At 64.8% G+C, this 19,287-nt stretch overlaps 2 protein-coding genes across 2 annotated transcripts; one reads left to right on the top strand and one right to left on the bottom strand.

Moving 5' to 3' along the window:
* Positions 1-892: 892 nt before the first annotated feature.
* On the bottom strand, positions 893-9,521 carry LOC137845271 (STE20-like serine/threonine-protein kinase). The gene is given in 18 exon segments (XM_068662356.1): positions 893-1,269; positions 1,393-1,506; positions 1,601-1,726; positions 1,812-1,997; positions 2,077-2,201; positions 2,315-2,489; positions 2,492-2,710; positions 2,972-3,095; positions 3,181-3,311; positions 3,426-5,345; positions 5,447-5,557; positions 5,645-5,726; positions 6,272-6,466; positions 6,791-6,863; positions 6,954-7,103; positions 7,289-7,337; positions 7,447-7,611; positions 8,730-9,521. Coding segments are annotated over 18 exon segments (4,197 nt in total). The 5' UTR covers positions 8,877-9,521; the 3' UTR covers positions 893-1,164.
* Positions 9,522-12,185: 2,664 nt separating this feature from the next.
* ARID5A (AT-rich interaction domain 5A) lies at positions 12,186-18,161 on the top strand. The gene is made up of 7 exons (XM_068662534.1): positions 12,186-12,436; positions 14,438-14,624; positions 15,293-15,461; positions 15,570-15,622; positions 15,714-15,811; positions 15,904-16,051; positions 16,262-18,161. The coding sequence occupies exons 2-7, from the start codon at positions 14,469-14,471 to the stop codon at positions 17,552-17,554; spliced, it is 1,917 nt and encodes a 638-aa protein (XP_068518635.1). The 5' UTR covers positions 12,186-12,436; positions 14,438-14,468; the 3' UTR covers positions 17,555-18,161.
* The last annotated feature ends 1,126 nt before the right edge of the window (positions 18,162-19,287 follow it).

The following is a 19,287-nucleotide window of genomic DNA, read 5'->3' as shown; positions in this document are numbered from 1 at the left end:
AATCCCAGCCCCAGCCCCAGCCCCAGTCCCAGCGCCCTGCTTCACCCCAGTTCCACCCCTGCTCTGCCACCCCCATCCCCACCTTGCCACCCCCATCCCCAGCACCCGCATCCCCAGCCCGTGCTGGGAGCACCCCAGGGTGCAGAGCAGGAGGGTGAAACAGCCCCCAGCTCCCCTCCCCCCCCCCCCCCCCACACACCTACGGGGCAGCACAAATTCCAGTGTCCCAGGGCTGCTGCCACCAGCCCCATCCCTTCCCTCCAAAAGTCACCCTTCCCCCAAAAGCCCCACTGGGGTTAGGAATTGCTGGCACGGGGACGTGTTGGGGTGGGAAATGGGGGGAGGGATCACAAATGTTTATTGAGATGGGAAGCTGTTGGGATGGGAAAGCGCGATGGGGTGGGAGGCCATCCCAGGGATGGTCTGTGATGGACTTCAGGAGGGAATTTGAGGCTGCTCCCCATCAGCTCCTGGTGGATAAGGTGTTGAAGGATGGGCAGAAAGGGAGCTGGGTTAAAAACTGGCTGAACTGGGCCCAGAGGGAGGCGTCAGTGGTGTAAAGTCTGGTTGGGGGAATGAGAGAGCGGCTGGGGGGCAGCTGGTGGCCAGCCAAGGGCAGCCCACCCCAGGGAGGGAAATGGTTGGGAGAAGAAGTCATTGGGATGGGGAATTTGGGGTTAAGAAGTTCTTGTTATAATGGGAAACCACTGGCAGGAAGGGAAAGCATCATTGGAATGGGAAATCAACATTGGGATGGGAAATTGCTGGGATGGGAAATCATCGTGATGGGAAATTGTTTCTGGGATGGTGGTGGTGGGGATGGTGGGGATGGGGACACTGGCAGCTCACAGCACAGACAGGAGATTTTTAGTAAAATAACGACAAACTGGGACTTTGTTAAAGGCTGTATTTCCTCGAGGGGTAACCAGCTGGCAGGAGGGCAACGCGCCTGTATCCGTGGCTTTGGGGTCAGGGGGGTGACTGCCCCGAGGGGCTTTGGGGCCGTTCTGGCTGCATGGCAGGGACCGAGGAGGGCTTGAAGGCTTCCACGCCTGCCGCCCCCGTGGTCCTTGCAGCACCTCAGCATCCTGGGGCAGCCTTTGGGGTCCTTCATTCCCAGCTCCCGGAGGGCGCCTGCCTCTCCCCGAAACCCCCGGCGTAGTGTCAGGAGGGGAGGTGGAAGAAGCGGCCGGTCCTGCTGCCGTGGGTGCCGTGCAGCTCTCCGTGCCGCTGCGCTGGCAGCGCGTTCCCCAGCTCCTCCTCCAGCATCTGCGGGACAGAAGCAGCATTTCAGCATCCCAGCCCTGAGTGGCAGGGAAGGAGCCCTCCGTTGGACCCCCGGGGATGGGATGAACGGGCTCGGGATGCTGCGGGTGCGGGGGAACCGCTCACCTCCTTGCGGGCAGCCAGCCGCTGCTTCCACTCGCTGAGCTCCATGGCGTGCTCCTCGTCCAGCCGCCCCAGCTGCCTCCTCTCCTGCTCCTCCAGCAGCTGCATCTTCTCCCTCTGGGAGAGGCGAGGTGGCAAGGGGAAGGGATTCACTCAGGGAGAGGTGGAAGGGATTCACTTGGGGAGGGGCGGGAAGGCTGCTCCCCGGTACCTGCATCTGCTCCAGCTCCACCAAGTTCTCAGCCTGCTGCTGCTGCAGCTGCTGCAGCTCCTGCGCCTGCTGCTCCTGCTGCCGCCGCACCTCCGCCTGCTGCCGCCTCTCCTCCTGCTGCAGGAACTGCGGGGGGACAGCCCCCGTCACGCCGCCCGTCCCCAGCCCTCCCCAGGCTTCGTCCCCCCCCGGTGTCCCAGGCAGCCCCCACCTGCTTGGCCAGCTCTCTCTGCTCGGCCCCGTTGACCTCCTGGCTCTTCAGGTTGCCCTTGAAGAGGGCCAGGCGCGTTTTGGCGTCGCAGCGCTGGCTTTTCAGCAGCTGGGCCCGCTGCTGGGCCTGCTGGCTCCTCAGCTCCTCCAGCGCGAGCTGGTGGAAGCGCTGCACCCGCTCCGTGTCCTGCGCGAGGACAGAGCAGCGAGGAGGTGACCGAGGAGCCGGGGGTGAGGGAGATGTGGCCGCCCGGCCCCGGCCTCACCTTCTCGTGGCGCCTGCGGAGCTGCTGCCGCTGCAGCGCGTGCTGCTCCGTCACCTGCTGCCTGAAGAGCTGGTACTTCTCCTGCAGGTGCCCCTGCTCCATGCTCCACACCACCGCCTCGCGGGCTGCCGGGCGAGAGCACAGCGCCGTGACCACCACCCGCCCCAGGCTCCAACCCCCCCAGCTCCCCTCCCCGGGACCCCTGCGCCCTCCTCCTCCTCCTCCCAGCCCCGTCCACCTCGTCGCAGGCTGTGGATCTTGCTGATGCACTCCCAGTCGATGGACGTCATCTTCTTCTTGTGCTCCTGGACCACCCTCTGCAGCGCCGCGTTGAGCTCCTGCTGCTGCTGCTGCAGGAACCGCTGCTCCTGCGGCCACCCACAGCAGATGGTCCCCGGTGGCACATGTCCTGGTGCCATGGCCGGGGGGGGACAGCGCCATCCCGGACCCTCACCTCCTTCCCATCGCCCTTCAGCTCCTGCAGCCTCCTCCTGCAGTCCTTCTCCTGGAGAGCCTTGAGGCGCTTGGCCTCGTCGCGCAGCCTGGCCGTGTACTTGAGCTCCTGGCACTCCTTCAGCTGCCGGTGGCGCCGCTCCCAGCTCCCCACCTCCCGGTCGTAGTACTCCTTCTTGCTCTGCCATGCAGGGGCAGAGGAAGGGTTAACGGGGGCTGCGGTGACACCCGGGCAGGGTGTCACGGAGCAGGCAGCGTCCCCTCCAAAAAGTGACCTGTGCACTGCATGGATAGGGCTGGGACAACCGGGGACGTGGCCACCGAACCAACTGAACCCCCAAAAGCATCTCCTGCAGTGAGACCCCAGCTCCTCCCTGCACGGGCTGGGGGCCGTGCGCCCCTCTCTGACCCCGCAGTCTCACCCAGCCCCTGTCCCCGTTACCGTCATCTCCTGCTCGATGTGGCGGAACATCTGCTCCCGCTGCTGGTGGAACCTCTGCTCCAGCTGGCTCTGCGCACGCTGCTCCTCCTTCTGCAGCACCCGCAGCTCGCGGAGCTCCTGGCGCCTAAAGGGGGGGCGAGTTGGGGCGGGAGGGGGGCCGCAAGCCTGGAAAAAGCCCCCCCCCCAGCCCCCAGCCTCCCTCCACTCACCGAGCCGAGCGCGTCTTCTCGTCCCTCGGCCCGGCCCTGCTGGCCGTCCTGGCGGTGGTCACGCTCACCTCCTCGCCGTCCACCACGAACCTGCGGGTTTTCCTCACCGTCCTTCGCAGCGAGGGGGGGTCCTGCGGCTGGGGGCAACGGTGGGAGCTCAGCTGACCCCCAGATTGGGCAAACCTAATGCGGAGCCCATGCGCAGGGGGCAGCACCGTGGGTCGCATCACCTGCAAGCTGCTCACCTGCTGGGCTTCCCCGACAGAGGGGGGGGGCTGCGGTGTCACGGGGAGGGTGCTCAGACCTTGTACGGCTGCGGGGTTTTCTGCAGGAGGTGGCTCTTCTCCTTGCTTTGACGTGACCACTGGGTCTGGTGCATTCTGCACCTGGGCGGGGGAGCGGACAAGAGCAGCAACGCTCGAGGTGTTCGTGGCCTCTGGGTGTGCTCCAAGGGGCTCTGGCACCGCTCCGTGGCTCTCCAAGCCGCCCACCTCTTCATCCCTCAAAGGTTCTCCAGGAGCTGGAGCGAGCTGTGCCCCATCTCCGAGCTGTGCCCCATCTCCAAGCCGTGCCCCATCCCCGAGCTCTCCGTCGTCCCCATCGTGTCCCCTCCGGCTGTTCCCATTAGCAGCCCCTTGCTGGCAATCTCTGGGGCTGTCCTCTCCTTTCTCTTCCTCTTTAAGCGCCCCCGGGATCTCCACGCTGGATGAATCCCCTGCTGCCATCTGGGCTCCCTCACCAGCAGGTCCCCCTCCTGCAGGGGCTGCTTCCAGCTCCTCTCCCGTTGGCATCGGCTCGGCCGGGCCGGCTGCACCCCCGGCTGCACTGGGGTCTCCAGCCAGACGCCCTTCCCCAGTCTCATCTTCCAGCTGGGCTTCTGCTGGCACCGGGGCTTCACCAGGAGAAGTTTCCACCGGGGTTTCATCGCTGTTGGTGGCTTTTTCCTCCTCCCCCCCAACCTCCTGCCTAACCAGGGCCAAGGAGCCAGCGATGGGCTCGCACTCAGCTGAGTTTTTCTCCCCCTCGTTCCTCTCCCCATCCTCTCCCTGACCGGTCGGGGGCTCCTGCCCCCCCTCAGGCACTTCTGACCCCACAGCTTCCTCCTCCATCACGCAGGGCACCAATGATGCCCCCTCCTGCAGCACCCTCTCCCCCTCTGTTTTGGTGTCCTCAGGCTCCCCATCACCCTCAGGTCCCGTGGGTGCCCTCTCTGCTCCGTCCCCGTCCTTCCCAGGGGCACCTCCAGCCCCGATGGAGCCAGCTTCAACTTTTGGACCTCGTGAGGGTGCCGTGACCCAGCACTGATGCTCTGCGAGCTTCTTGAAGCTCCGGGCTTTGGTCCCCAAGGGCCACAGGTCCAGGGCTGCCACCAGCTGGGAGCCACCCCACGGCTGGTGCTTGGTGTGGGTACCAGCACAGCCCAGGTGCTGCTTTGTCCTCTGTCCTCCTGGATCCTCACCCAGGACCCCTTTGGCAGAGCCTCCACACCGGCCCCCATCAGCTCCATCTGGGGGCCCAGGCAGGATGGGCAGGCTACGAGCAGCAGCATCCCTCGATTCCTTTTTCTCATCAATTTTGGGGGGCGAAACGGGGCGCAGCGGGGCTGCGAGCTGTCCCTCCGCAGGCATTTCATCCATGGCTGGGGTATCGGTGTGTTGGCTCCCCTCCTCAGCCCCAGGTCCACGCTGGGGTTCTTGCGTTTCAGCGAGGTCTCCCTCCTGGCCTGGCCCCGGGGGGGGCTCAGCTGGGGTGCAGGGGGTCCCCGGAGGGACGCTGCCCTCCTGCTGGCACCCCTGGATGTCTCCTCCTGCCTCCGCCGTCCCCTGGGGTGCACCCAGCGCCAAGTGCTCCAAGCCGCTCGCCTCCCCCCGCTGCTGCTCCTGAGACATTTCTTGGGCCCTGACCCCCCCGAAGAGCGACCTGCGCCGCATCAGCTTCAGGAATTCGGACGGCTTCCTCGAGGGGAGCCTCAGGGAGCCCGTGGGCACGGGTGAGGATTTCCTCCTCGCTGACTTCAAGTCGCCAGACGCTGTCTTGCTCCTGGGCACTACCTCCGTCTGGATAGGGGGCTCCTCGCTGAGCCCCCCCGCTGGGGCTGGGGGCTGATGCTGCAGGGGTTCCCTCGGGGATGGGGGGCAGGAGGAGCCTCCGTGCTTCTGGACAGGCTGCGGGATGGACGGTGGCAGGGAGGTGAGGTGAAGCTGATGGGAAGTCTCGGGGGGAGCCGTCCCCTGCACCCACGGCGCGTTGGTCACTACTCACGCACCGAGGGGCCCGGAGCTTCCTCCTCATCCTCTTCCTCCAGCACGTCTGCCCGGGCCTCGGCCACCAGCTCCCGCAGCGGCCGCTTGTCGGAGACGCCCGCCACGAAGGGGTGCTGAGAAGGAGCCGGGGATGAGCAGGGATGGGGCTGGGGGCCACCACCGGGGACAGGCAGGGTGGGGACGGGACGGGGGCCACCCACCTGCAGCAGCTGCGTGGCCGACCAGCGCGCTTCAGGGCTCTTCTCCAAGGATTTCCTCAGGAAGTCCTTAAAGTCTTCGGACCTGTGGGATGGTCTCCATGAGCGTGGGGGGGCTGCTTCGGGCCGTGGTCCCCAGGGGGCTCAGGGGGGGGGTGTTGGACAGCTTGGCAGAAGGTCCCCAGCCCGGCGCTGCCCACCCGTGCCACCTGCCGTGGGTCACGGTGTGATGGGAACCCCCGGTGCTGTGTCGTGGAGAAACCACGACCAACATCATCCATCAGTTCACGACCCCATCCTGCCTGCCCCTGCCTCGGGGTCCCCAAGGGACAGCTTCTCCCAGCACCACCAGCACCAGTGACAAGTGATGGGACGTGAGGGCATGGGCGCACGTGGCACCGGGGGGGGTTGGATCGGGCGTCAGGAGGAATTTCTTCACGCGGGGGGTGGTCGAGCTTTGGAAGGGGCTGCGGGGGGAGTGGTGGGGTCCCCATCCCTGCAGGTATCCGGGAGCTGTGGATGTGGCATTTGGGGACACGGGACAGTGACGGGGCTCAGCGTGGTGAGCTCGAGGTCTTCTCCATGCAGGGTGAGCCCAGGGGACTCCCCGCGCGCTGCAGGGGGACTCACCACCTCTTGGGGTGACGCAGGGTGGGCGGCTGGGACTTGGCGATCTTCAGCAGCACCCGCAGGGGGTTCAGCTCGTGGTGGGGGGGCTCCATCTCGGCCATCTCGATCAGCGTGATGCCCAGGGACCAGATGTCGGCCTTGTAGCCGTAGGGATTCTCCTTGGACGTCTCACACTGCACCACCTCCGGGGCCATCCTGCGCACAGGAGCGAGGGGAAGGGGCCAAGACCACCCGTGCCGGAGCTGGCGCCTCCCTCTGAAACCAACCCCGGGCTGCTTCCCTTCGCAGATCTGACCTCTGACATCCCCAGAGCTGCCCAAGGGGGGCAGTCCCCCCCAGCAGCCCCACTCCTCTCTGTGTTATTGAGAAACCCAGCCTGGGACTGGCATTGGCTCTGGCCGAGATGCTCCGGGGGTTGCAGCAGGAGCGAAGCTGGTGGCGAGCAGCCACAGAAGGCGCAGGGTGTTTGGGACACCCCAAAACCCCACCACCCCCCTGGGATTTCCACCCCACGCCTACCAGTACGGGGTGCCGATGAAGGATGCCCGGCGCTGGATGGTGCTGGAGTTTTTAGCAGAGACGCCGAAATCGGCTGCAGCGCAGAAAGCAGGGGTTGGAGGGGACCCTCGGGGCAAAAATCACCCCCGGGGGGGTCCCGTCCTCGCGTCCCCCTGAGGCTCACCCAGCTTGATGTCCCCATCGAGGGTGAGCAGGACGTTGCCGGCCTTCACGTCGCGGTGGATGATCTTGCAGCCGTGCAGGTACTGCAGCGCCAGCAGCAGCTGCTTGCACGCCGCTCGGATCTGCTCCTCCGTCAGCCCCTTCTCCAGCTCTGCCGGCAGCACAAATGAACCCCGCCGCTAATGAGGACTCTAACGAACCCCCCACCCCAAACCCCAGCTGCATCCTGACCCTTCCTGCAGGTCCTACACCTGCCCCAAAATACCTCAAAATTTGCCAGTCCCCCTTCCCACCCCTCTGATAATCGCGCTTGTAACCCGGAGCGCATTTATTTACCCAAAATCGCTGCATCCACAGCCCCGCCGGGACAAAACTCCACCAAGATCTGCGGGAAAGAGCTGAGTTATCCACCCAAAATCTGAAACAGTGCCTTTGCCAGCCCCAACCCCCTGTCCCCAAGGACGTTTCACCCCCGCCGTGTCCCCGCCGCTCACCCAGAGCCGCCCGTCCCAGTAGAGCGCGTCCAGGAGCTTGGTGATGTTGGGGTGGTCGCAGCCCGCCAGGATCTCGATCTCCACCGCGTAATCCTCCAGCTCCTCCTCACTTGGCGTCTCGATCACCTTCGCCGCCGCCAATGCCCCCGTCACCTTGTTTTGTGCCTGGGGGAGAGGTTTTCCACCTGCCTGACGGCACTGGGAGTGTGCCTGGGGGCTCTGGGTGCTGCTGGAGGGCACTGGGGGTGAGCTGGGGGTCTCTCAGTGGCAATAGGGGGCACAGAAAGCACTGGGGGATGTTGGGGAGCTCTGGGGAGCACTTTGGGGGCTTGAGGCAATACTGGGGAGCACAGGGTTTGTATGTGAGGGGTTAGCACTGGGGGATACTGGGAGGGCTCTGGGAAGCACTGGGGGGCACTGGGATTGTACTTTGAGGTGCTGGGGAACACCAGGAGGGCACTGGGGGGGTGTCTTGGTGGTACTGGGTGGCACTGGAAGGGATCTGGGGGTCTCTAGGCAGCACTGGGGGGCACTGGGAGGTTATCAAGGGTCTCTAGGCAGCACTGGGGGGCACTGGGATTGTACTATGAGGTGCTGGGGAGCACTGGGGGGGGCACTGGGAGGACCTGCAGGTTTTAAGGGGCACCTCAGTGCTGCATCCCACCCCAGCAGCAGCCTGCATGGATTTGGGGCTGGGGGGGGATTTTTCCCATCCCTGCTGCCTGGCGCCCACCCCGGGTCACCGGGTGCTACAAAGAGGAACTCGGCCACCCCCCCCCAAAAAAAAAGAGCTGGTGCCAAAGGGAAGGGGATGGTTTAGAAGCGGGGCCATCGCGCACCCCCAGCCCCGGTGCCGGAAGGTGGCTGCTGCTGCTTTGGGGCCAGAGAGCAGCAAATTGGGTTTCCTGCCTCTGCACCGCGGTGGCAGCGATGGTGCAGGAGGAAAACATCCCCGCTGCGCCCCGCCGGTGAGCTGGGGGCGGTGAGCGGCGTCCCGCAGGGACCCGAACCGGGGCTCCCCCCACGCTGGGCGGTGTGGATGGGGCTGTGCTGAGCCAACGCTCAGGGCCCTGCACCCTCCCACCCCCCGCTAGAAATTTGGGTCATTTTGAAGGTTTCTGGCTGGTTGCAGGATGGCAACGAGCTCCGCGCTTGATGGAGCGTGGAGGACGAAAAAATTAGAAGAAAAAGAAAAGAAGAAGGAAAAAAGAGAAGAAAAAAAGCGCGTTTCCAGAATCCTTGGGGACCGGTGGTGGTTTTTGGCTGCTCGTTCCCCCCCCTACCTTGAAGACCTTGCCGAAGGCCCCATCGCCCAGCTCGCCCAGCACCAGCCAGGCCTCCTCGGGGTCGACGTCCCGCTTGACGTGCTCGCATCGCCTCGGCTTCTTCTTCTCCGGACCCAAACGGAAAAGCCTCCGGAGGAAAGCCATGGGGCTGGGGGCTCAGGGGGGGCCGGCGGCCACCTCCATGCGTGGGGCCAGGGCTCGCCCCGGGGGTCTCGGGCTGCCCTGCGAGGCGCCGTGGCAGCCCGCGCTCTTCCTGCCCCGCTCAGGAAGCGGCCTCGCGGAGGGCGCAGGATGTGCGGAGGCTGCAGGCGGAGGCTGAGCGGCTGAGGCCGTAGAGAAGAGGCTGCGCTGCCCCGGGGTGGGGGTTCGGGGTGTGTAGGGGCACCCAAGGGTGCTGCCTGCACCTGCCCCCTGCAGAAACCCCCCTGCTTTGGGGTCTCCGTGCCCCCCGTGTGCGGCTCCATCGCCACGCAGCAGGTGCGCACGCACCCAGGTGCTCGTGCCAATGGGTCCCCTTGTCCCCAAGCATTTTGGGGACGTTAAGGGTGGGTTTGCTGCTCTGACAACGTCCCCCCCCCCCTCACCGAGCAGGGTGGGCTCGAGGCACCCACCCAAGGGCATGGAGATAGGATGGACCCACAGGGGCACAGAATTGGTGGGGCAGGGCTGAAACAGTGCCCAGAGGTGTGGGGTGGCCCCACACGGCCCCATGGGGGCTTCCTTGGGCTCCACGGCGCTAATTGGGCTGCCGCAGGGTGTAATCAATTCATTGCCATCATTAATCATGGCATCATTAATTACGACAGATTTCATCGAGTTGTGCTCCCCACGTGTACCGGACAGCTCCGTGACCACGCGCCCGGTGGCTTTGGCCCTGGGGAGGTGACCACAGGGGGTGGCGGGGGGCAGCTCGGGGGGTCCCAGGGCCACAACAAACCCGCTGGTGGCTGCTTCCACCCCAAGGGGCTGTGGGCACATCCCCCTCCACCGCCCCCAACCTGCTTGCACCCGCAGACAAAAGCTTTTCCTTCCCGGAGGAAAAGCCAGCAGCCAGGCTTTCACTTTGCACCTCTGATTTTCCTTTTCCTTTTTTTCCTTCCTTTCACTTCCCTTTTTTCTCTTCTTTCCCCCCCTTTTTTTTGTTTATTTTTCTCTCTTTTCTTTTTCCCTTTTTCCTTTCTTCCCCTTTCCCTTTTTCCCTTTCTTCCCTTTGCCTTTCCCCCTTTTTCCTTTTCCCCTTTTTCTTTGTCCCCTTTTCCTTTTCTCTCTTCTTTCTTCTTTCTTTCTTTCTTTCTTTCTTTCTTTCTTTCTTTCTTTCTTTCTTTCTTTCTTTCTTTCTTTCTTTCTTTCTTTCTTTCTCTTTCTTTTTCTTTTTCTTCTCTTCTCTTTCTTTTTCTTTTTCTTTTCTTTTCCTTTCTTTTCCTTTATTTTCTTTTCCTTTCTTTTTTTCTTTTCTTTTCTTTTCTTTTCTTTTCTTTTCTTTTCTTTTCTTTTCTTTTCTTTTCTTTTCTTTTCTTTTCTTTTCTTTTCTTTTCTTTTCTTTTCTTTTCTTTTCTTTTCTTTTCTTTTCTTTTCTTTTCCCTTTTTATTTTTTCCTTTTTTTCTCTTTCCTTTTTTTTCTGTTCCCTATTTTTTCCCTTTTCCACTTCTTTCCTTTTCTCCCTCCCCCCCCCTTTTCCCCTTTTCCCCTTTTCACCTCTTTTCCCTTATTTCCTCCCCCCCCTTTTTTTTTTTTTTTCTTTTTCTCCCTTTTCCCTTCTTCCCTCCCCCTTTTCCCCTTATTTCCCTCCCGTTTACCCCCAGCAGCCTACGCAGGACCCCGGGGTGCTCTGCCCAGGGCTGCCCCCCGCCACCTCTCCGCACGCCGACGACCCCAGCGCTGCCTCGACCCCTCCCCAGCCGCTCGCTGCTTCCCCCCGAGCGTGGTGGTAAAAACCCAAACCCACTGGGGGGAGATTTTCCCTCGCGGGCTGGCCCCCACCGGGGGGGCTCAGCCTTAAATTCGCCGTTTCCCAGCCTGACACCGGCCCCTAGCGGCACCTTGGTGGCTCCCAAACCCATCGCGAGCCTCAGGAGGCTTCGCACAAGGGGAAACTGAGGCACGGGGCGGGCAAAGCGATGCGGGGCCCCCACCTCCTCCCGATACCCCCCGTCCCCCACAAGAATAGAAACCGGAGCGGGGAATAGGAAGCAGAGGTTTGGGGTTTTTTAGCTCTTTTGCGCTGTTATCGGGGTAATTTTGCTGCCCCAACTTCCTGCCGCGGTCGGGGCGACGCCGCCCGGATCTGCCCCGGCATCGCCGCGTCCCAGCGGGGCTCAGCACCGGGGGTCCCGGGGGGGGGGGGCAGCGTGGGTCGAGGTGCTCCGGCTGCGACACGGCGGGGGGGGGGCTTTAAATTCCCCATCCCAGCAATGAGCGTTCACCCTGGGAATAAACATAACAACTCCTTTTATTCCAATGGCACGGGCTGGGGGCTGCGGGGTGGGGGGAACCAGGGCGGGGGCCGCACTTGCTGCCCCCCCCCCCCCATTTCTCCCCCTTTTGGTAAATCTCACGCGAGCGGGGGGGGGACGAGGGATGGCTTTCGCTCTGACTGCTGCTGAGTCAAGCCCAAGCGAGAGCGTTCCTGGAACGAAAGGGTTAATATCGCACCCAAAAGCCCCCCCCCGGGTCCCTCCACTGCCCCCTCCCCCCTCGGGCTCAGCCCGCTTCTCCCTCTCTCCCCTCCCCGCCGGCTTTTTGGGGGGGCTCTCAGCCCCCTCCCGTCTGTCCCCTGCCCGGGGGCTCCTTTGCCCCTTTCCTAGCCCAAGGTGTGTGGGGGGGGGACAGGAGCGAAACGTCCCCGTCCCCCTCGACCCCCCCCCCCGGTTCTGCTTTTTCTGGCTGTTTAGCCCCAAATGAGTCACCGGGGGATTTTTATTTTTTTTTTTCGGGGCTCTTTCACAACCCGCCGGGGGGGGATTCTCGGCCGGGATGCCGAGGGGTTGAGCACCCATGGGTGCTCCAGCAGCCCCCCAGCCCCCAGAGCCCCTGTTTGTGGGTGGCGGGACCGCGACACCCGGGCTGGGGACCAGGGACCAAGGACCGGGGAGCAGGGACCAGGGACCGGGGAGCAGGGAGCAGGGACGGTCCCTCTCGGTGCCACGGAGCCGCCGTCCCTGGAAAGCAGCGCCCAGCCCCGGGGCGGTGCCGGGGGCTCGCTCCCTCTTTACCGGACGGTCCCAGCCCCGGGGGTGCCGGAGGGGGGGGGGGGGGGGACACGCAGCGGTGTCTCGGTGCCCATTTCCAGAGGGACACCGGGCAGGGACAACGCAGCGGTGCCGCCCCCCGACGCACCGAGCTGGGGGCACGAAGCCACCGGCACCCAGGGCGCGGGGACCCGGCCCCGGTGATGTCCCCAATGCCCCGGCAGCATCACCGGGACCGGAGCTGGGGTGGTGGGGGGGGGTGGGGGGGGGCTGGAGCCGGAAAGTCCGGCACAGTCATACAGCGAGGTGCCGGCTGCCGGTTGGCGAGAGCCCCAAAAAGCCCGTCCGTTCCGGTAAGGAAAGAGTCAATCGCACACGCAGAGCCACACACGCCACTTCCCTGAGTGGGGATGAGTCATCCTCAGCCCTTCATCCCCGTCCCAGTCCCACCAGCAGCCCCACACAGCTCTTCCTCCGGCCGCCCATGAGCCGCTCGCCCCTCGCGTCCTGATCCGGTGAGTGCCGGGGGGGCACCGGGCGGGGGGCACCGCGCGGCCCCCGCCCCACGGCCGCGCCGCGTGGGGAAAAACACGAGTGGGCTCCGGGCTCGGGGGCTCTGCGATGAGCCCGCAGCGAACCCAACGGCACCGAGCCCCCCCCCCCCCCCCCCATTTCCTCCCGTTTTTTGGGGCTGCCCCCCTTGTTTTGGCGAGGGGCTGGGGTCGGGGTGGCGACGGGCGGTGGGCGCGGGGTGGGGGCGGGCCCGCGGTGACTTCAGGCGTTACTCAGCCGCCTGGCACCGCGCCCGCGCTATTCCCGGCCGTGACGCCCCCGGCCGCCGCCGGGCACCGGGAATTTGGGGGAGCGCGGGGGGGTCCCGGGAGCATCCCTCGGGGCCTTCAGCCGGGGAGCGCGGTGCCGGGGGGGGCGCCGGAGTTTGTTTGGGCTCAAACTTTCCTGCTTCGGCGCAGCGCAGCTTTCTCACGCCGCTTTTCTCGCTCGCCCCCAAAACGGCCGCTTTTTGCCCCAAAAGCCCCCAACCCCCCTGCGCTCGGGGCAGCCGCGCGCCGGTTTCCTGCTTTTTTCGCAGAAAGGGAGGAAATCGCGTCAGCCCCGCCGCGCTCGCAGTGCCGGGAACCGGGCGTGAGCCGGGAAATCACAGCCGGGGCCCGGGCTGTGCACGCGCACGTTCACGCGTGTTTCTGCGCGTGCACGCGTCCGGCGGCGCGCACCCCACGGGCACAGCGTGTGCCCCGCGGCACCCACGCGTGAGCACTGGCACGCACGGGTGCGCGCTCACCTGCACCCGCGTGCACGCGCCTCTGCTCACACACACACACACACACACACACACACATGTATGTGATGTACGCACATGCACACACCTGGACTCACACACATGTGCCTATATTCACACGCACACACCTCTATGCACACGCACACACCTCTGAGCACATGCACGTGCCCATACTCATTTGCACACGCCTGTACTCATGTCCACACGCCTACACTCACATGGACACGCCTGTACTCACACACACCCCTGTACTCACACCCCCCCCTACACTTCCACGCACACCCCTACACTTACACACCCCCCTACCCTTACACACACGCATCATATCTGCACACATGAACTTGCTCACTGACGCGTGTACAGCCCCTGGGCACGCACCCGGCTGCACCCACCCCACCCACCCCGCTGGACGAGCCACCTGCACACGCACACACACACGCACACGTGCACATGCACACGCACACGTGCACACACACGTGCACACGCACACTCACACACACACACTGAACACACCTGCACACACGTGCACACGCACACCCACCCCCGCCACGCACACACACACGTGCACAACCCCCCCCCCCCCGCGCCCCCTTGCACACGCGTCTTCCCCGCGTGCCCCCCGCGCACACACTGGCTGCAGGACTACAACCCCCAGCATCCCTTTCGCCGGCGGGGACGAGCAGCGCGGCCGCCCAATCGGCGGCGGGGGCGTGGCGGCGCCGCCCAATCGGCGGCGGGGGCGTGGCGGCCCCGCCCAATAGGCGGGCAGTCACATGGCGCGGCGGCGGCAGCGGGTGAGCGGCACCGGCACCGGGCGCGGGACCCCCCCCCCCGGGACCCCTCCCCCCGGGGCTGCCCCCCCCGAGCTCGGAGTATTCGGGGTGACCGCCCCTCCCCCACACCCCTCACCCCCCTCATCCCGCTTTTTAATTTTTTTAACCGTTTTCGGAGGGTTTTCCCCCCAAAAGTTGGCGTTGGGCAGGGAGGGGCAGGCTGAGGGGGGGTGGGGGGGATTATTTTTTGGGGGAAAACCCCGGTGGGCGACCCCATGGCGTGAGGCATCCCCCTTGCTCCTTGTTTGGGGGGATAATTTGGGGGGATCGTGCCCTTTTTCCCCCTGTTTTGGGAGGGGCAGCGACGATTTGGGGGTGGGAAGCGACGATTTGGGGGGATTTTGCCCATTTTTTCCCCATTTCTCACCTTTTTCCCCCCCCGGCAGGGCTCACCGTGAGGGCGCCGCCGCTCCCCGCATGGAGGACAGCCGGGAGCAGCCCCCCGGCCCCGCCGAGCCCCCCGCCACCCTGCACAGCCCGGGGGCCACCTCGCCCCCCCCAGCCCCGCAGCAGCCGCCCCCCACCTCGGAGCAGCCCCCCGGGCACGAGCCTCCCGCACCGGCCGCAGACGGGGTGAGAAAGCGAGGAGGAGGGCGAAGGTCCTGGTTTTGGGGAAAAAAAAAGCAAAATTGGGGTGCTGGTGAAAAGCCCAATAGAGGTGGGGGGGGCCCTGGGGGTGTGGGTCTGGTGGGTTTCGGGGTTTTTGCCCCCCGCACCCCGGCGGCCTCTGTTTAAAAAAAAAAATAAAAAGAGCCTCGAAATAGTTCGGCCGTTGAAACGCGGCGGCTGTCACAAGCGGTTAAAAGAATAGAAAGAAGAAGAAAAAGTACTTTGGGAGCCGAGCAGCTGCTTTGCCCAAAAATAGCAACAAGTTTTATAACTCCGGAAAATGTAGAACAAACAAACGAGAAACATTTTTAGCTGAGAAAGGAGGCGGGGGGGGGGTGAGGGGGGGTGAGGGGGGGGGGGGGGGGACGGAGCAAGAATTTCTGCCCTTCTGTTTTCCTGGAAGCCGTTCCTCGTGTTCTCGCGCAGCTCCAGCGCTTTGACCAACTTGGCCGCCTGCCCGGGCTGCCGAGTAACGAACGGAGAGCTCAGAAAATGCCCCCGGGCTGCCAAGGGGGGGGGGGGTGGGAGGGGTTGGGGGGGGGGGCTCCTGCCCTGCCTCAGTTTCCCCCGCGGGACCTTTCTGTGCCCCCCACCCCGGGGTGCGGGGTCCCTCCTGACCGCCGTGTCCCCAGGAGCCGCCGCTGCCCGAGGATGGCCCCGAGCGGCCGAAGGCGTCCGAGGAGGACGCGGTGGCCAGCGGGGAGAAGGAGGAGGAGGAGGCCTTCCTCGTCAGCCTCTACAAGTTCATGAAGGAGCGGCACACGCCCATCGAGAGGATCCCCCACCTGGGCTTCAAGCAGAGTACGGCCCCATGGGGCGGGGGGGGGGGGGCGTTTTTTGGGAGGGTGAGGGCTCGGAGCGGGGCCGGCGGGCGCTGCGCCCCGCTGACACCTTCCCCTCTCTTCCCAGTTAACCTCTGGAAGATTTACAAGGCGGTGGAGAAGCTGGGGGCCTACGAGCTGGTAAGCAGCCGGGGAGCACCCGTGGGGGCTGTCTGGCACCCAAAGGGGGTTTTAGGCTTTAGGTTTTAGGGTTAACCCGTCCCCACCGCAGGTCACGGGGCGACGGCTCTGGAAGAACGTCTACGATGAGCTCGGGGGCAGCCCCGGCAGCACCAGCGCGGCCACCTGCACCCGGCGCCACTACGAGAGGTAGGGGGGCAGCGGCCCCGCTCCGTGCCTCAGTTTCCCCTCCCTGGGATTCATCCCAGGCCGGCGCTCACGGCCGCCCGCTCGCCCCGCAGGCTGGTCCTCCCGTACGTGCGGCACCTGAAGGGCGAGGACGACAAGCCGCTGCCCCCCAGCAAGCCCCGCAAGCAGTACAAGGTCTCCAAGGGCGCCGAGACGGGCGAGAAGAGCAGGAGGAGCAAGAAGGAGAAGGGCCGGGAGCAGGTGCGCGGCCCCGTGGGGCTGGGACGGAGCCTGGCAGCAGCCCCGAGCCCCCTGGAGACCCTTCCTCCATCCCGGGCACGTGGAAGGAGCTGGGGCTGGGGCAGGAGGAGAGCGGAGGGCTGAGCCTCTGGGAATGGAGGACACGGAGGGGAACCCAGTGGGGTGGGCGGGGGGCCCAGCACCCCCACCCCAACTTCCCTTTGGTTGCAGATGCCGCCGGAGAAGGCGAAGCCCGAGGCCGTGGCCACCCCCGGAGGCAGCAAGGAGGAGCCGGCGGAGGCCCCGGAGCGAGGCCGGCCGGCTGAAGGACGAGCCAGCCCCGCGGCCCCAGCCCCCAGCCCCTCAGCGGGGTGTGCGGGCACCTGCAGAGCCCACGCCGAAGCCTACAAACGGCTCTTCTCCAGCTTTTACTCCAAAGGCAACCACCCCATCATGTCCCCGCTGGCCAAGAAGAAGCTGCTGGCCCAGGTGAGCAAGGCCGAGTCCTTGCACTGCCACAAGCGCCACTGCCCCGAGGGCCGGCGCGGGGCGAGCGACGCTCACCCCGGCACGAGCCCTGAGCCCCCCCGGGCAGCGGAGGAGCAGAGGAGCCCGGAGCCTCCTGGATTTAAGGATCCATCCCGAGGCGGCCGGAGCGAGCCAGGATCCGTGCCCAGCGCTTCCCCCGTGGGGAGAGACAGCCAGCCCTACCCCAGAGCCGAGGAGGGGGGCCCCGCGCCCGCCGTCTTCACCGGCTACTTCCACGCCTACCACAACAAGGTGCTGAAGCCCGTGAGCTGCCACCCCCTCGGGGGCTACTTCTCCAGCTTGAAGGATTTTTTGGAGCCGCAGCCGGAGGACACGGAGCAGCCCCAAGACCTGCGGAGCAAAGCGGGGCAAGCGTGGAGCGGGGAGGGCCCGCGGGCGGCCGCTTTCACCGCCGTTAAATCCTGCCGGGTGCCCCCCGGGGCCGGCTTCACGCCGCCGACACAGAGCCCCTCAGTGCCAGGGGGCAAGCGCAGCCGGGAGGAGGAGGCTTTCGGCCCCAGCAAGAAGCTGCGGGCTGTGTCCCCCTTCGTCAAGGAGCCCGAGGGCAGGGACAAGGGCGCTGGCTCGCCCGGGGGCCAGCCGGTGCTGGCCAAGCCCAAAGCCATCGTGCCTGGTCCCGGTTACGCCGCCCCGCTGCCCGCCGTGCCTCCAGCCCCGGACGGTTACAAGGGAGCGATGCTGCGGTTCCCGGTGAGCTTCGCCAGCCCGCTGGAGCACCTCAAAACCCCAGCAGCGCCGCTGATGCCGTCCCTCTCCGTCAGCCCCTTTGTCATCCCTGCTTTCCCCAGCCCTTTGATAGCCGCCTCCACGCAGCCCTCCGACCTGTGCCGGCCGCTGGCGACCGGTCCCGGGCACTACACCACGTCCTACGAGAGCTCGCTGCAGCACCGGCTCTACCCCGTGGCGACATGGCACAGCCAAACCTCCTACACCACCCCGCACGCGTCGGCCTTCCACCGCAATGCCAAGCTGTAGGGTTTTCACCCCGATCCGGACCGGCCTCGTCCCCGCAGAGGTGGCCGTGGGGGTGCCGCGGTGGCCGGAGCCCATCGCTGCTTCAGAGCCGCCGCGTCCCACGGCAGAGACGAGCTGAGCTGGACCGTGTCGTTTTTACTCCTGATCTTAGAGCTGTTTGTATCTGACATCGTTCGCCGGTGACTTAACTACCCGTATCACAAGGTTATATATATATTATATATATATATATATAAAAAAAGGGAGCAAAGTGAGCTGCAGGTTTCTGTTTTGTGAGAGATGCCGCGCCCCACGCAGTTTCACGTGGCCAGCGCCGAGAGGAGGCTGAGCCGGGCGGTGGCTGTGCCCACCTCGCCAGGATGCTGCTCAGTGCCCCGGTACACAGCCCCCGCTCACTCCTAGGAAGCAATGCAATTTTATTTTTAAACGCCGTTGCCTTGGGCAGGGGGTTCTGGAGGTTGTTCAGGGGCTCGGGACCTCAGTAAGCATCCGTGAGAAGCGTGCCCGCTGCTCCTCTCGCTGCTGCCACGCACCTCCAACTGAAGGGGTTGAGCTGGTGGCAGAAGGCAGCATCCCAAAATAAAACTGGCTGGATGGTCCCAACCTGGCGGTGTTTGGGGTGTCCTTGATTTCTGGGATTTCCAGGGCGGGCTTGGGGGGGACCAGCCTCACCCTTGGAGGTGTTTCACAACCCGTGGGGAACAGGCTGAGACCTACCTGCGGGGCTGCCCCCATCCCCTGGGGAAGGAGGGGTTTTCCTGCATCGTTTTTGGCAGCTTTTTGCCAGCCCCGAGGAATCTCAGCTGTTTCCTGGAGCATCCGTGTGTCCGGCTGCGGGTGCCATAGGGCTGAGGGCAGTGCAGTGATGGCACCATGGGGAGGCCTGGCCCCAAAATGTTCCTGCATGGCTGAGAACATCTGGGAGGGGACAGATGGACAGACAGCCAGCACCTTGGACATGAGCTGGGGAGAGGAGAGGAGCACACTGGTGGCAGACGGGTGGCCCGGGCCAACTCCAGAGGAAGGAGCAAACCCACAGAGACCTGCACAGCACAGCTCCAGCTGCTTTCTGCCTGCGGGAGCTCCTGATGAGCCATTGCAAACGACCTGAACTCTTCATGGGACCCTCAGGACTCCTTTCTCTTGTGCCAGCCGCTCCCCATGAGAGCAACTGCTGACTGCGAGCCGTGGAAAGGGCAAGGAGCCGGTGGCACTTGCTCATCCCCCAGGGGGGCTTCGGGTGGAGAAATGGAGCAGCAGCAGTAAATCAGCTTTGCAGGACCACTTCTGCTTCCACAGATAGCAGAAAAAGAGAAAAGTAGCCCCAGGCAGTGCCGGTCTTGTGCCCCAAGTGCTGCCACCAAACCGCCTACAGCTTTGTGAGCCCCAGGGCTCTGCTCCCTCCGAGCTGCCACGCTCCCTCTGCACCTGGGAGCGAGGGCACTGGGGCAGAACGGGAGCGCCCCATCCCTCAGCCTTACAGCAGCACTGCAGTAGGGAAATCGTGACTTGAAGCCTAGGACAGAGCTGGGCTGCTCGAAAACACAGCAGGGTGGCAGCTGACCAAGCTTTTAGGAGCCGTGCACGCGCTTCTGTCCGCAGGTCTCTCAGTTTAAGCTCATCCAGGCTGCGTTTTGCCCTGGTCCATGCCCAGGGGGATTGGCAGAGCTGTGCCCCATGGCCACCCCTCACGTCCCGCAGCAGGTCACGGTGTCCCTCGTGCAGCCACGGTG

Source organism: Anas acuta, chromosome 27, assembly GCF_963932015.1.
Source record: "Anas acuta chromosome 27, bAnaAcu1.1, whole genome shotgun sequence".
In the NCBI taxonomy this organism is placed as follows: Eukaryota; Metazoa; Chordata; class Aves; order Anseriformes; family Anatidae; genus Anas; species Anas acuta.
The sequence above is the reverse complement of the archived record's forward strand: the minus strand, read 5'-3'. Positions and strand labels throughout refer to the sequence as shown.